The following is a 13,908-nucleotide window of genomic DNA, read 5'->3' on the forward strand; positions in this document are numbered from 1 at the left end:
GAAAGATGATAAAATGTCTATCTGATGTATCAGTCACAAGTATCCCAGCCTTTCATGACAGTTCATAACATACTGGCCACACTTCTTATTTCCCATTTTGTAGGTTTATCTGCAGGCATTTCTTGAACCCCATTATTACTTGAGTTGCTGAAGTAAGTGGCAATTTAGCTGACAGATTAGATCTACTGAAGAGTCTCTGGTTTTGTCTGTGTTGGTGTATGAGTGCACACGCACAAAGCACTTGATGGGCTTGCACTGTGCTGCACACAGTATTCCTGATGCACATTCACTGGAGTGAGGAGTTGACTGACCAAGTGATTTCTTCAATTATTTCAAAGAAACCTGCTCGCTACCGAAGAGCTATAAGTTATGACAGTAAGGAGTACTACATGCGCCTGGCTTCTGGGAACCCTGCAGTCTTTCAGGATGCTATAGAAGAGAACACAGTGGGTGAAACAACTCAGCAGGAGCCAGAACATGGGGAGGACACTATTGCAAGAGTCAAAGGTTAGATCATTTGTTTTGTCCTGAATAGTTTTCTGTAAATTTATCTGCCTTTATATCTTCTCATGCTTTTGTATAAGGGTCCTGTAGGACTCCTGTTTTAAGGTCTTAGCATTACATCAGTAATTTAAAAGTTTAGTAAGTTTTGCAAAGTGACTTTGTGGCGTGTCAGGCTTGTATTTATCTATCTCTGTTCTTTTCCAGGCCTGGTGAAGCCTCCCCTGAAAAGATCTCGCTCTGCTCCTGATGGAGGAGATGATGAGAACCAGGAACAATCACAGGATCAAATTGTTGAGGGGAGTTCAATTGATGAAGAGGAAAAGACTGACAATACAACTTTGCTTCGACTCCTTGAAGAAGGAGAGAAGGTACTGTGTACTTCAAACGCACTAAGCCCTTACTGTGTTGTAATTTCTGCATTACATGCTGCAAGCACAAATAATTGTCCTAAATACCTTCACTGACCTACAGCTGAATTTGGTTAATATTTCATCAGCTTCTTTCTTGAAACCAAATGCGTGCTGTGGTTCCAAGAGATCCTGAGCTGAAAACCCTGTGCTGGAAACATTCAATTTCTTTTCTTCTGTCTGCTAGGGAAAAAAAGAATCTGTCCTGAAACAAAAGCTACAAGCTATCCCATGCTTGGATTATTATCCTGTCAGCTTAATCATAGAATAGTGAGGGTTGGAAAGGACCTTAAGGTCATCTAGTTCCAAACCCTCTGCCATGGGCAGGGACACCACACACTAGACCATGTCACCCAAGACTCCATCCAACCTGGCCTTGAACACTGCCAGGGGTGGAGCGTATGTTCAAAATACATTTACTGAACTTGTTCCATTCATTAGAATGAAAAACCTTGATGGTGTTTTATCTCCAAGAACAGTGTTGAGAAACTGTGCTGTATATTTGGTACTTCAGACTTTGTGTGTCTGAAGTATACCAGTAAATACATTTGCGATCATAGTTGGGTGGGCTACAGGTTCTAAAATATTCTCAAGCAGCATGGTGCAAGAGGATAAGTTGTAATATATAAATCTATATCACACAGAGAAGGCTTTATTTAACTTCCTTCCCAGTTGGTAAGCACAAGCATTAGGTATATATCTGATTAAGGGGGAAAATAGCAGAATTTTTGCTGTATCTACAAGTGATAAAGCAGTGTCTGGGGCTTGTTCTAACAAAGTAGCAGTCTGAGCCTGAACTCCTTAACATGCTTTTGCTAAATGTCTGCTTTCCATTATAGATTCAGCATATGTACCGCTGTGCTCGGGTTCAGGGCCTTGACACCAGCGAAGGGCTGCTTCTCTTTGGGAAAGAGCACTTCTATGTCATTGATGGGTTTACCATGACAGCCACCAGAGAAATACGGGATATTGAGACACTGCCTCCAAAGTGAGTAGATTAATAGAGAGTTTCCTCAATCTTTAATAGCTGAACAAGAAGTATTACTGATATTTTGGAGGAGTCAACTCCAAAATAATGTTGGATTCAGAAGGACCTCAGGAGCTGTTTTCTCTCTGCTCACAAATTGCTCAATGTATATCGTGAAAATCAGCTGTTTCTGTACCTGGACTCTTATATGAATTGAGAGAATAACTCTCCTAATTTATCTTCTTTTTAATCACTTGTCTCTTGCCTGTTTATGCTCATTTACAGGATGCATGAGCCAATCATACCTAGGGGAGCAAGGCAAGGTCCAAGTCAACTCAAAAGAACATGCAGCATTTTTGCATATGAGGATATCAAGGAAGTACATAAAAGGAGATATCTTTTGCAGGTAACTCGGACACCATATTTGGATTGAGGAGCCAACTTGGATTTTTTTGACAATGTTGTCATTTTTTAAAAGTAAAATAAATACATAACTGATCAGCATTTTGAAATCGAAGGTATTCACTGTGTTGAAATTCAAGTGCTTAAGTTGGGCATCCTTGTTTGAATATTTGGCTTACCTTGGGTAACTTTATTTGGGTGTATTTTAGTGAATTTTAGTGTTCCAAAAATAAAACATCTTGGGCTGCACTAAGCAAAGTCTGCTTCAACATAATTTGGTGTCAGATGTAGTACAGTATGACGAAAGGTCTGTGCCTGACCTTCAGAGGTGACAAGGAAGTAAATGTGTTAGTGTTGACATGGGTTTGTCCTCTTTGTTTTCAGCCAATTGCAGTTGAAGTTTTCTCAGGAGACGGACGGAACTATCTTCTAGCTTTCCAAAAAGGGGTTAGAAACAAAGTTTATCAAAGGTATTGTAAAATAAGTTAGAACATTTAATCTGACTATTTACAAATATCTGTGTTGAGCCATACTTGAGCCTACAGTGACCTAAAAACCAGAAGTAGTTTGCAAGTGCAATGGATGCGAGGCAGTGAATGACCTGATAGCAACTTAGTGCTGCACAAAAGAACCACTAGGGGACACTAATGTCCGCATGTGAAACTTGGGGGGTGTCCAGTGACAAAAAGATCATTCCAATTTTGTTTAAGATGTTACATACCTGCTCAAAACGAAGTCTGTAACTGTATTAAGTGCACACTATTTCTAAGAAGATGACATACCAAGGACAGAAACACTAATCTTAATCTCCTTTTAACTATTGATTCAGGTTTTTGGCTGTGGTGCCGTCTCTAACTGACAGTTCAGAGTCAGTGTCTGGGCAGAGACCAAACACCAGCGTAGAGCAAGGGTAGGTGATTCTGTTCTTCATAAGCTGTATAGCTCATCAGTTTCCAATAAATGACGTTTTCAAATAAATGATGCTTGCAGACCAGGCTGGGTGGGGCTTTGAGCAACCTGGTCAGTGGAAGGTGTCCCTGCCCATGGCAGGGGGGTTATAACTAGATGAGCTTATGGTCCTTTCAAACCCAAACTGTTCTGCGCTTCTATGCTTGTGTTAAGGTGAGGATTCACTGGAGAGTACTGTGACCTCAATTTAAAATTGGTCATTACCAAAATAAATAACTATTGATATTGTACTCCAGTTATTTTAAATGTACTGATATCAATGGCAACATTGGTATATCTTCTTACTAATTAATATATGCTGTCAGGATTAACGTTATTGGTATACAGATACATTCTGAGAAGAATTGGAGTGCCCAACCTATTATTAGATTTGTCCAAGTTGTTAAAAGTATTTTCCCCATCAACACCCTGTTAGATACATTTGTACTTGCACTGAATTGCGTAATCAATGTGTATAATTTTAACAGTATGTGTTCAGAAATGAAAAAAGGCATTGGTATAGCAAAAAGGAACAAAGCCCCGTTTTTCTAATTGTTACAATTTACAAGTTTTAATCTTAAAACTTTAGATTGTCTTGTGAAGATGTAACCCAGATCTTACTAAGTCGGAAATTGCACTTCCTTCTTCCCATTAGGTCTGGCTTGCTTAGCACTTTAGTGGGAGAAAAATCTGTTACTCAAAGATGGGAAGTAAGTATGAAAATGTTGGGGGGATTCTTTTATTCAATTCCACATTTTGTAATGATACATAATTAATCAATGCACTTAAGTTGCATCCTCTTATTCGAACGGTTGGAATATACTACTCTAGAAAGTGTATCTTAGCATTTTAGCTTGTAATATTGTATGGTATCATCATCACATAAGAAATGGTTCTACCATTGAAAATGCAAGAGGAGGGACTGTAGTAAAAGTAGAGTGAGCATTGTAATATTGAAGTAAGATTTGTATGTTTGGGGACAGCTGAGCACTTTGACAGTCTGGCAGCGTAGACATTTGATTGTTGTAAAGTGAATACTCTACAGTGCTGTTATCTGTCTTCCTTAAGAGAGGAGAAATCAGTAACTTCCAGTACCTGATGCACTTAAACACACTGGCTGGCAGATCCTATAATGATCTCATGCAGTACCCTGTCTTTCCCTGGATCCTCGCAGACTACGATTCAGAGGTAAATATCTTGCCAGTGTTGTCAGCAATCTTTTATATATTGGAGGTTTTGCAAGTATTACAGCGGATCATACTGCCTTGGTAAAAGAGGCTTGTCTTTATCACCAGCTGTTTGATTTCATCTATTTTGTAATGTTCTTCACACTTATCAGTGGGTAGGGTATTAGAGATTCTTGGCTGTCCTGTCCTATGTGGGCAGGTCCTTGCCTGCACTGATGTACAGATGTTATTGGCCTGTTGCACAGGTTAGGGCCAGGATCCATAGCTTGTTTTAAGGCAGTTGCCTCTCTGTGTTGCAGCAGTTCCTGTAAGTCTTTGCATTAACTTTCTACTGAATATCCAGAAGGACATTATGGCCACAGAGAAAGCATAATTGTCCAGAAGACTGTGGTAGGGGCTACTATGAAATCTGGCCCCACGGTGAAACGTTTGCTTTTGAAAAAGAGGAAACATCCTATTAATGCTTTTGCAGGTAGCCATTGCTACAAGCCAGACCATAACATAAAATATTGTTAAGGGTGCATCTGGAGTATTCAATAACAGAATTAGGGGGAATTGGGGAACAGGGTGAGGGGAGCAGGGCAAAAGTTATCCAGAGCCCAGATGTGACTCAAAATAAAAAACACTGACTCTCTTGGATCAGACTAAAGGATTGTTTTAAGCATATCCAACACTGCACCTGCTGTGATGCAAAGATGACAGCCTTCAGAGGTATGTCATGTTAAATATAGTAATCAGTAGTGTTGAAAGGGTTTGTTTGGTTTTCGTGTGGAGTTGTTTGTGGTGGGGATTTTTGTTCTTTGGGTCTTTTTAATTGGTGCCTGTTTTATTTTTAAAGGAACTGGATCTTACAAATCCCAAGACATTCAGAAACCTGGCCAAACCTATGGGAGCTCAAACAGAAGATAGGCTAGCCCAGTACAAGAAGCGATACAAAGATTGGGAAGATCCCAATGGTAAGTAATGATCCATCCAGCAGGAAGAGCAGATGGACCGCGTGCCTGTCCGCGTGATGAGAGGGAGTCATGGGTTTTTGTGTTATCTGTCAAGAGGTCTGGATGTGGATATGCAGAACTCTACTGTGGATTTTAGTGACTCTCCAACAAATACTAAATTAGAGCAAAGGGAGGATGGTTTTCTTGCTGTGCTCTTTGTATGAAATCCAAATGACACCTTTCATTTGTATGTAAAAATGAAGACAATACAGTTGCACATTCAGAACATTTTAACATTGTCTAAAGGCTAGAATGGGCAGGCTCAGGAAGCATACAACCAGCTGTCTCTGCTAATAAGGTTTGACTGCTGCTGCAAGACAGTAAGTTGTACAAAGGAATAGGGGTACTTCTGAATTAACAGTACTTGAGCTTTTTCATTTCTTGTCTTAATGCATGTGTTTTTTGTGAGGAAACAGCATTTTCTCAGGAAAACCAAATGACTCAAAGTGAGGTGCACTTAAATTACATATTCTTGATTTTAGAGCTCTTATGTATTGAAAATAAAACTTGTGTATTTGGCAAGGCAGCTATTGCATAATACATTTCTTCTTATGTGCTTTTATTGAAGATACAAGCCTGTTCAACTACTGCAGTGCTGTTCTGTATCAAACAGCAGGTGGCAAAGAAGTTCATTTCTAGAAATGAATCAGTATGTTCTAAGTGTATTTATGCAGGCTTTTTGGCAGGAAATTGGAAAGTAAAAGCTGTTCAAATTCTGTAGCAAAGAATTCTGAGACTTATTCCTACTCAAGCCTTTAATCCCACAGTAACCAATAAGACTAAAAGTGAAAAAGAAGCCCATTGAATTAGGGCTGCTGGGCTGCAGCCAAAACTCAAGCAGTGGCTCAAGAAAGCTTTCAGATTCTTGAGAATGAAAACTAAAAATTCCAATTTTAAACATGTCAAAAGTCACAAAGTAATTAAAATGTAGCACTAATTTTTCCTTTTTTTAATTACTACTGATTTTGTCACCTAACTGCTTTATTTGTCCTATGTTTGTGATTTTTAATCTTCTGCAGGAGAAACCCCAGCTTATCACTATGGGACCCACTATTCATCAGCCATGATAGTGGCTTCCTATCTTGTCCGGATGGAGCCTTTTACTCAGATTTTCTTGCGGTTACAGGTAAAAATTACATCACTTCACTTTGTGTTTCTTTTCATTTGAGACCTAAGTGAAAAATATATGATCAGTCTGCTTTGTTTTAATCAAATATGGTAGGAGAAATATTTTTAGGAAAGTTGTTATTGCCTGGGAGGTTTTTGATGTTTCTTTGTAAAAGTAATAACAGAATTCACTTCATTTTTCCTGTAGTTTTAACATTTTTCTGAATGTATGTGGAGCAAAATATCAGCAGACAAAAAACAAAGCAAGTTTTATAATGACTTTGCTCATCATTCTTTTTTCGTCTGTTGTTGCAAGAATCATGTGCCAGTTGTTTAGTTCTATACTGGAGGTGTGAAAAGCTTATTATTTTAAATGAATGTGTTTATCCAAAGAGCTATTTTAGTTACTCAGTGCTGAAATAAACAAATGCTTGCAGAGCCTGGAAGTGTTTGCCAGTTTGATGGGCAATGGGGTTTGTAACATTACATGCCAAATATTTTCCTAGACAGAACCCATGAGGCAAAAATATTTGTGTTGCTCTAGAAGACACTAAACTTTGAGATGGGACTAGATGACTCTCTTCTTAAAATTCTATATATCTGTATCTCAGTGTTTACTATTATTATGTACCAAAAAGTAATGCAGCTGTTTAAATCTGAAGAAACATGCTGCCTTGTATAGTGTTTTTATTAGACAGAGGATGTTCTGATTTGCCTTCTTGGCAAAATCTGCTGTTCTGAGAGATACTCTGATGCTGACATGCTTCTCGCTCTGTCCCGCAGGGCGGTCACTTTGACCTGGCTGACCGAATGTTTCACAGCGTACGGGAGGCTTGGTATTCAGCATCAAAGCACAACATGGCAGACGTGAAGGAGCTCATCCCAGAGTTCTTCTACCTCCCTGAGTTCCTGCTCAATTCCAACAATTTTGACCTAGGTAGGCAGGAAGAGCTTGATAGCACTGCAAGAGGTGCAAGAACAGTGCTGGACCATCCGATGTGAGAGAAGCGTGTCATAATATGGGCAGAAAAAGATCTGTTTAGCTGCATGAGAATATGATAGATGACTTGCATATTCTAACATGAAAGCATAAGCAGGACTACTTCTGGTATTTCCTGATACTACATGCTTATTCAATATTATATTTGAAAGTCTGAAAAATTCAGAACTCATAATTTCATTGGGAGGGGTGTAGCAGGAGTTCTTATTTCCTCTGTGATGCCTCAGATTTACTTTTCCAGGTTTATCAATCTGAAGATATTTTCTTAAGCAATGAATGTTCATTTTAAGCGGTTAAGGATATGTTAATGATAATGTTAATTGTAATGTTCTGATAATTGCTGAATGAGATACTGAAGTACCCAAAAAGGATTTTTGTTCAGAGTGTCATGTTTTAGTTGATTTTTGGTTTTTTTTTTTTTTACCAGTTCAAAACACACAGATAATCATGTTTTACTTGGAGTTTCTCTGATTTGTATTTTTCTTCATGTAACTTGCTGCACCATGATAGTGTTCACCATCCATTTTTGCATATTTTTTTAAGCTTTGCAAAATCTGACAATCTTCACTTCTAGAACTTCCCCTTAAAGCATTCTTAAAATTTTTGTTGAACTGTCACAGTTAGCTTTTGTAAGAGTGATTATTCAACAGGAGCCAAATTTCACACCTATTTGCCATAGGAGATACATGTTCTTTAGTATGTATGTCACTGTTAACAGTGGCATTAAGCTCGTATTTTCTGAGCTCTGTGCTGTGAATCTAACAGCAATGATAAAGATTAATCATGCTGTAGGTTTTAACAGCCTCAAATACCTTACTCAGAGTGTGTTGTAAGAGGTTGAAAGCACAACCTTACAAAAACAAAAGCAAGACCAAAAGAACACCCCACAAAACCTCTCCCAAGTGTATTTCACACAGAAGAGTATGGCCATTACCAGAAATATCATAGAATCATAGAATGATTTGGGCTGGAAGGGACCTTAAAGCTCACCTAGTTCTAACCCTCCTGCCATGGGCAGGGACACCTTCCACTATACCAGGTTGCTCCAAGCCCCGTCCAATCTGGCCTTGAACACTGCCAGGGATAGGGCAGCCACAACTTTTCTGGGCAACATGTGCCAGTGTCTCACCAACCTCACAGTGAAGAATTTCTGCCTAAAAATCTAATTTAAGTCTACCTGCTTCCCATTTAAAGCCATGCCCCCTTGTTCTGTCACTACATGCCCTCTGGGTGCAAAATGGGCAGCTGCTATGGTAGCAGTTCCCTACAGCAGGGTTGGCTGCTTAGGTGTGAGCTCAACTGACATGACAAGATTCTGTCTGCAACAGTTGCTGAAGGCTATTTTACTAGCTGTTGTTTCCATTAACTTTCTTGGGCTGCAGTGGATCTTTCCTGTGATGGGGAGAGAAAAGTAGAAACTTACCTAAGCAGAAAAATTAAACCAAAATAATCATGTACTTGATGGGGAAACATAAAGGTTTCGAGTTCAAGACTATACATTATGAAGTTGTGAAGACTGAAGAAGCATAATCTAATCAACACCACTAGCTAGAAGGGTAATTTTCGCTTTGAAGAGCATATGCTGAAACGCTGTCACAATCAAAACCAGAACAGAAACTAAGGCCAGGTTGGACAGGGCTTTGAGCAACCTGCTCTAATGAAATGTGTCCCTGCCCATGGCAGGGGGTTGGAACTAGATGGTCTTTAATGTCTCTTCCAACCCAAATCATTCTGTGGTTCTATGATCATCTTCAAGAGTCTTAGCAAGAAATATCTGAATTCTTCCTCTTATAAGCAATCTTACGTGAACAACTGAGGCAGAATTTTTCATGTTTTATTGCTGCCATTTAAAAATAACTCAGTATTTTAAAGAAAAGACTGAAATGGGTTTCTTTATAAAAGAAAGGTGTTAGAATTTTATTTTCTTTTACATATTTTTTTCCCCCGTTGCTGTTGCAGTGCAGTTTCAGTGCTTCTCTCCAAACTTCTCTTTTTCTTTTTTATAATAGGTTGCAAACAAAATGGCACTAAGCTTGGTGATGTAATACTCCCCCCATGGGCAAAAGGAGATCCTCGTGAATTTATCAGAGTTCATCGGGAGGTAATTTGCGTTTTAATACCGACACTAGAAAACATCAGGTGGGACTTTCCACTGCATGTTAATCTAAGCTCTGCTAATGCAGTCACAGCTACTAACTAGTCTCCGAGTTCTGGGTTGATGGCTGATTGTTGCAAAGGCCTGTAGAACTGGTGTTTTCTCCCCTTTTTTGGCTAGGGAGTGTGTTGAGGCAAGACTCGGTTCAATGAAAAGCTTCGTCAAAGCATAATGAGAATATGTCAAAATGCATTCTGCATTTGCTTTGTGGCAGGTATATTAGACTCAACCAGTGATGGATATGGCTCGTTCTAATGCATGCCCTTTGAATTTCAGGCTCTGGAATGTGACTTTGTGAGTGCACACCTGCATGAGTGGATTGACTTGATCTTTGGCTATAAACAGCAAGGTCCTGCTGCAGTTGAAGCTGTAAATGTCTTTCACCATCTCTTCTATGAGGGGCAAGTGGACATATATAACATCAACGATCCATTAAAAGAGACAGCTACTATAGGATTCATTAATAACTTTGGACAGATACCAAAGCAGGTACACCCTTTGTAGAATTCTTGTTGGCCAGATGGCACTCAAATTGAAATGTATTAATATGGAATGGGAAAGTGGTTTAGAAAAGAAACTTCCTGGGAGTGTTTTTTCATAAATATTCTCCTGGTGATCTGAAATCATTTACATTTCCATCATAAATGCAATGAAAATCAGCTCTGGACTTTGCTTGTGAGATTAGAAATATCTTACTTTTTCCCCCCTTTGCACCCTTAAAGTAAAGGTGAGATGAATTACAGTTCAACTCTAAAAATCAACATAAAGAAAAAAGTATGTTCGTACTGCAAAGTCAGAAGGTGGCAGTGAAAGTGCAATTGCAAAGCAATGCTTAGTGCTTAGGTACTTTAAATTACCCTGTAATAAAATAATTTCTATAACTTATGCTTCCTTCCTATATTTCTATAACTTAAGCTTCTCTGACACCAGTCTCTTGGTGTTCACTTGTAGAACAGCTATAGTTAAGGAGCTGTATAGAGATATATTTGGTGCAGGTTGAAAGTTTGTGTTCTCTTTAAGAGATTACATTAAATTATTAAATGTAATACTAACTCTAAAGTTTTACAGTGTAGGTTTGTAGTTATTTTGGGGGAGTTGAGGGTTTGCTCTCTCATGCATTTCTTAAGGTTTTCTTTTTCTGTCCAGTGAAACTTTTAAATGTCAAAGCCAAAAATTAGTTTGTCCTGGGTTAAAATTTAATACTGTGCTCTGCATCAACTTTGGGATTTTTGCTTGCTTTACTTCAACTGCTTTTGCAACTGGAGGTAACTTTAAAAACAGTTTGCTCATTATAGCCTTGTTGGATTTCGTTTTATTTTTTGAAGTCTTATTGAAACGGTTGCCATAAGTTGTTGGTGAATGCTAAGAACAGTTAAGTAATGTTTGCTGACCTGCAGGATTTTTAGAAGGTAAATTTGACATACTGATGATCTTTTTAAGCTTGTGCTCTTGTAAACCTGTCATTTTTTATGAGAACTAATATCTTGATGAATTTCAGCTCTTTAAAAAACCACACCCACCAAAGCGTGTTAGAAGCAGACTGAATGGAGATGTTGTAGGAACCTCTATGCCCCCTGGTTCTACAAGTGACAAGATTTTTTTCCATCATTTGGACAACCTGCGGCCATCTCTTGCCCCAGTGAAAGGTAAACTGTAAAACCACAGTAATTATTCCTGGTTTTTTGCCAGAACATTCAGAGTTTTGGCAAGATTGTCCTTTTCCATGTTTTGCTTAGTTCTAATATTCTTAATGCCTGTAGTTTTGTGAGAAAGACAAATTTAAAATATCCTAAATGCTGTAAGATTATGTTCTTAGCTACCTTAAAGTGTACTTGGAAGCACCAAGTCTGTACTACTTTAATGTAACTTTTCTAAAATAGAAGGATAAAATTGGGCCCAAGCACTTCTTTAAAGTTTTAACTTAAGAAACAATATTCGAGGTACATTGCTTCTGGGCCTGTGCTAGCCTCAATTTTTGTGATTTTCATAGCAGAAGGATTCTGTATTGCAGTGCCAATAAATACTGAGATATGTGGCAAGAAAACAGGTAGGACATCACGAGCTATAGTCAGGAATGGAGCCTGTGGGAATGCTTGGCTAATATGTTGGAATTGATACCAAAAACTGTGCCAAAAACGGTACAATCACTTTTAATGACCACAGACATTTTTCTGAAGATCACCATGTGCAGCATCACAGGTGGGATCAGAGCTATTTATGATCCTCTGGGTGTTCTCACCACTGCTGCTGATGCTCAGTCCTGCTTTTGCTAGGAATGTAGCAAAAGTTGCCATTGTTACAGTTGAAAAAAAGATTTGTAAATATAGCCAATACAGATATCCTGCTATTTAATAGGATCAGATAGTATTTGTCTGTGCTAGCAGTAAAACATAACCTCATCTTCTTTTTTTAGAGCTCAAGGAGCCTGTAGGACAGATCGTGTGTACTGATAAAGGCATTCTGGCAGTAGAACAGAACAAAGTTCTCATCCCACCTACGTGGAACAAAACTTTTGCTTGGGGCTATGCAGACCTCAGCTGTAGACTGGGTACCTACGAGTCAGACAAGGTTTGTAATCTGGAATTTGTTTCAGTGCTGGATGTACCAAAAGCAATTAGTACTCAATAGTGAAAAAAATCTAACAATGGAAATTTATTTCACATGTGAACAAAATGATCTTGTACTGCAAATGTTTTATTGCTGATCTTCATCAGAACACTGACAGAATGACATAAACCAATTCATAATAATTTTTCACCAGGTCTGCAAAACATGAATGAATTAAATCTGTACAGTTAAAGCTGATCCCTCATGTCCTCTCAGGGGCATGTTATGGCAGAGGCTGAAATTGCTTCTGTTTGAAGAAAAACTGCATGAGGGGTAACAGCGATATCTTAGTTACTTAATGGCCCAACGTGCAGAGTGGCACTTAGATTTTTATTTTTACCCTACCAAACACTAATCCTGCAAGTAATTCTTCTTTGTTTTCTTTATTTTTAGGCAGTAATTGTTTACGAATGTTTGTCAGAATGGGGTCAGATACTGTGTGCCATTTGCCCCAACCCCAAACTAGTTATCACCGGAGGAACAAGCACAGCAGTGTGTGTGTGGGAAATGGGCATCTCCAAAGAAAAAGCTAAAGCCCTCACACTGAAACAGGTAAAACACAATAAAGATGCCTTTTATGTAAAATATGTTACAAGACCAAAAGAATTATAAAAGGGGTATTGCTCACATAGTAAACTTTGAAACGATGGTCCAGCAGAGAAAGTAAAGGTCCAGCAGACCTTTGGAGAACTGAGTAGTTGAGGTACTGATCTGCACTGAAAGTGGGCAAAATGTGTCTTTAAAATTGCATCATTTTTAAGGATAGTTTGTCACCATGAGCTTTTTAGAGAGGGAGAGAATTTGGTAGCAATGTTAAAAAAATTATACAGGTGTGTTTTGTGAAATCTGCTTTATTGTAGTGTTGTACGTAAAATACCCGCATCTGAAAACTAGGTGAGGGACAGCAATGAAGGAGACTTAAAAGATTCATTTTGCTTTTTAATTTTTTTAAATTATTTTTTCTTTAAAAATGTGTATATTTAAATTACACTTCTGCACAAAACATTGCTCTTTCTGGCTCTGACACTTAGGGAGCAGAGTACACTTGTTCAGGATCACCTTAAGTTGTTCTTGCTTTGTTGATTCAAAACATCAACTTTTAATCTAACAAACAATCACCTGTGCTTCCAAGTCAGTTGCAGCTAAGTGCAAAGTCTTGTGTTGACTAAAAAAAAGGCAAAAACAAAAACAAAAAAAAAGGCAAAAAAAAAATCTCACCAAAACCATAAAACCCACCCACAAACAAAATGTAATAAAAAGCCACCCAAAACTACCTCAGAATGTTCTAGAAGCTGCGTGTCATTGTTCACAGGTAGCTAGGTTAAGTTTTACTGTTCCTGTGAGCATTTGCAGAGTAAAGCTTCCACTCAAACTTAGGAGAAGAAATTTAGAGAACTATTTAATAACTTCCCTTACACAGTCTCCAGCAACTGTCCAAAGCTGTATTTCCAAAGCGTTTTACTTAGAACAGTGCAAGATCAAACATTGTATCTTAAATTTCAGGGCAGCATATTGAAGGCAAATCTTTTTGTGCTTTGTAGCCAATACTGAGTAAACTGAGTAAACCGAGTAAACCGCAATAATCTGACTGTATTCCAGACTCCTGTTCCAATGGCTAGGTTAAGTCTA

At 38.4% G+C, this 13,908-nt stretch overlaps 1 protein-coding gene across 5 annotated transcripts in view; it reads left to right on the forward strand.

Moving 5' to 3' along the window:
- WDFY3 (WD repeat and FYVE domain containing 3) overlaps nucleotides 1–13,908 on the forward strand; it is a 171,143-nt gene that overhangs the window by 146,998 nt on the left and 10,237 nt on the right. For all 5 annotated transcript variants that reach the window (XM_030491686.1, XM_030491689.1, XM_030491688.1 and 2 more), the window contains 16 exons: nucleotides 339–507; nucleotides 709–872; nucleotides 1,751–1,899; nucleotides 2,164–2,284; nucleotides 2,665–2,750; nucleotides 3,110–3,190; nucleotides 3,884–3,938; nucleotides 4,297–4,416; nucleotides 5,254–5,371; nucleotides 6,430–6,536; nucleotides 7,301–7,454; nucleotides 9,527–9,618; nucleotides 9,949–10,161; nucleotides 11,171–11,318; nucleotides 12,086–12,240; nucleotides 12,673–12,831. In XM_030491686.1, coding sequence (XP_030347546.1) covers nucleotides 339–507; nucleotides 709–872; nucleotides 1,751–1,899; nucleotides 2,164–2,284; nucleotides 2,665–2,750; nucleotides 3,110–3,190; nucleotides 3,884–3,938; nucleotides 4,297–4,416; nucleotides 5,254–5,371; nucleotides 6,430–6,536; nucleotides 7,301–7,454; nucleotides 9,527–9,618; nucleotides 9,949–10,161; nucleotides 11,171–11,318; nucleotides 12,086–12,240; nucleotides 12,673–12,831 — 2,091 coding nt within the window. The remainder of the gene's footprint in view (nucleotides 1–338; nucleotides 508–708; nucleotides 873–1,750; nucleotides 1,900–2,163; nucleotides 2,285–2,664; nucleotides 2,751–3,109; nucleotides 3,191–3,883; nucleotides 3,939–4,296; nucleotides 4,417–5,253; nucleotides 5,372–6,429; nucleotides 6,537–7,300; nucleotides 7,455–9,526; nucleotides 9,619–9,948; nucleotides 10,162–11,170; nucleotides 11,319–12,085; nucleotides 12,241–12,672; nucleotides 12,832–13,908) is intronic.

The sequence above is a fragment of the Strigops habroptila genome, chromosome 7, assembly GCF_004027225.2.
Source record: "Strigops habroptila isolate Jane chromosome 7, bStrHab1.2.pri, whole genome shotgun sequence".
Lineage (NCBI taxonomy): Eukaryota > Metazoa > Chordata > Aves > Psittaciformes > Psittacidae > Strigops > Strigops habroptila.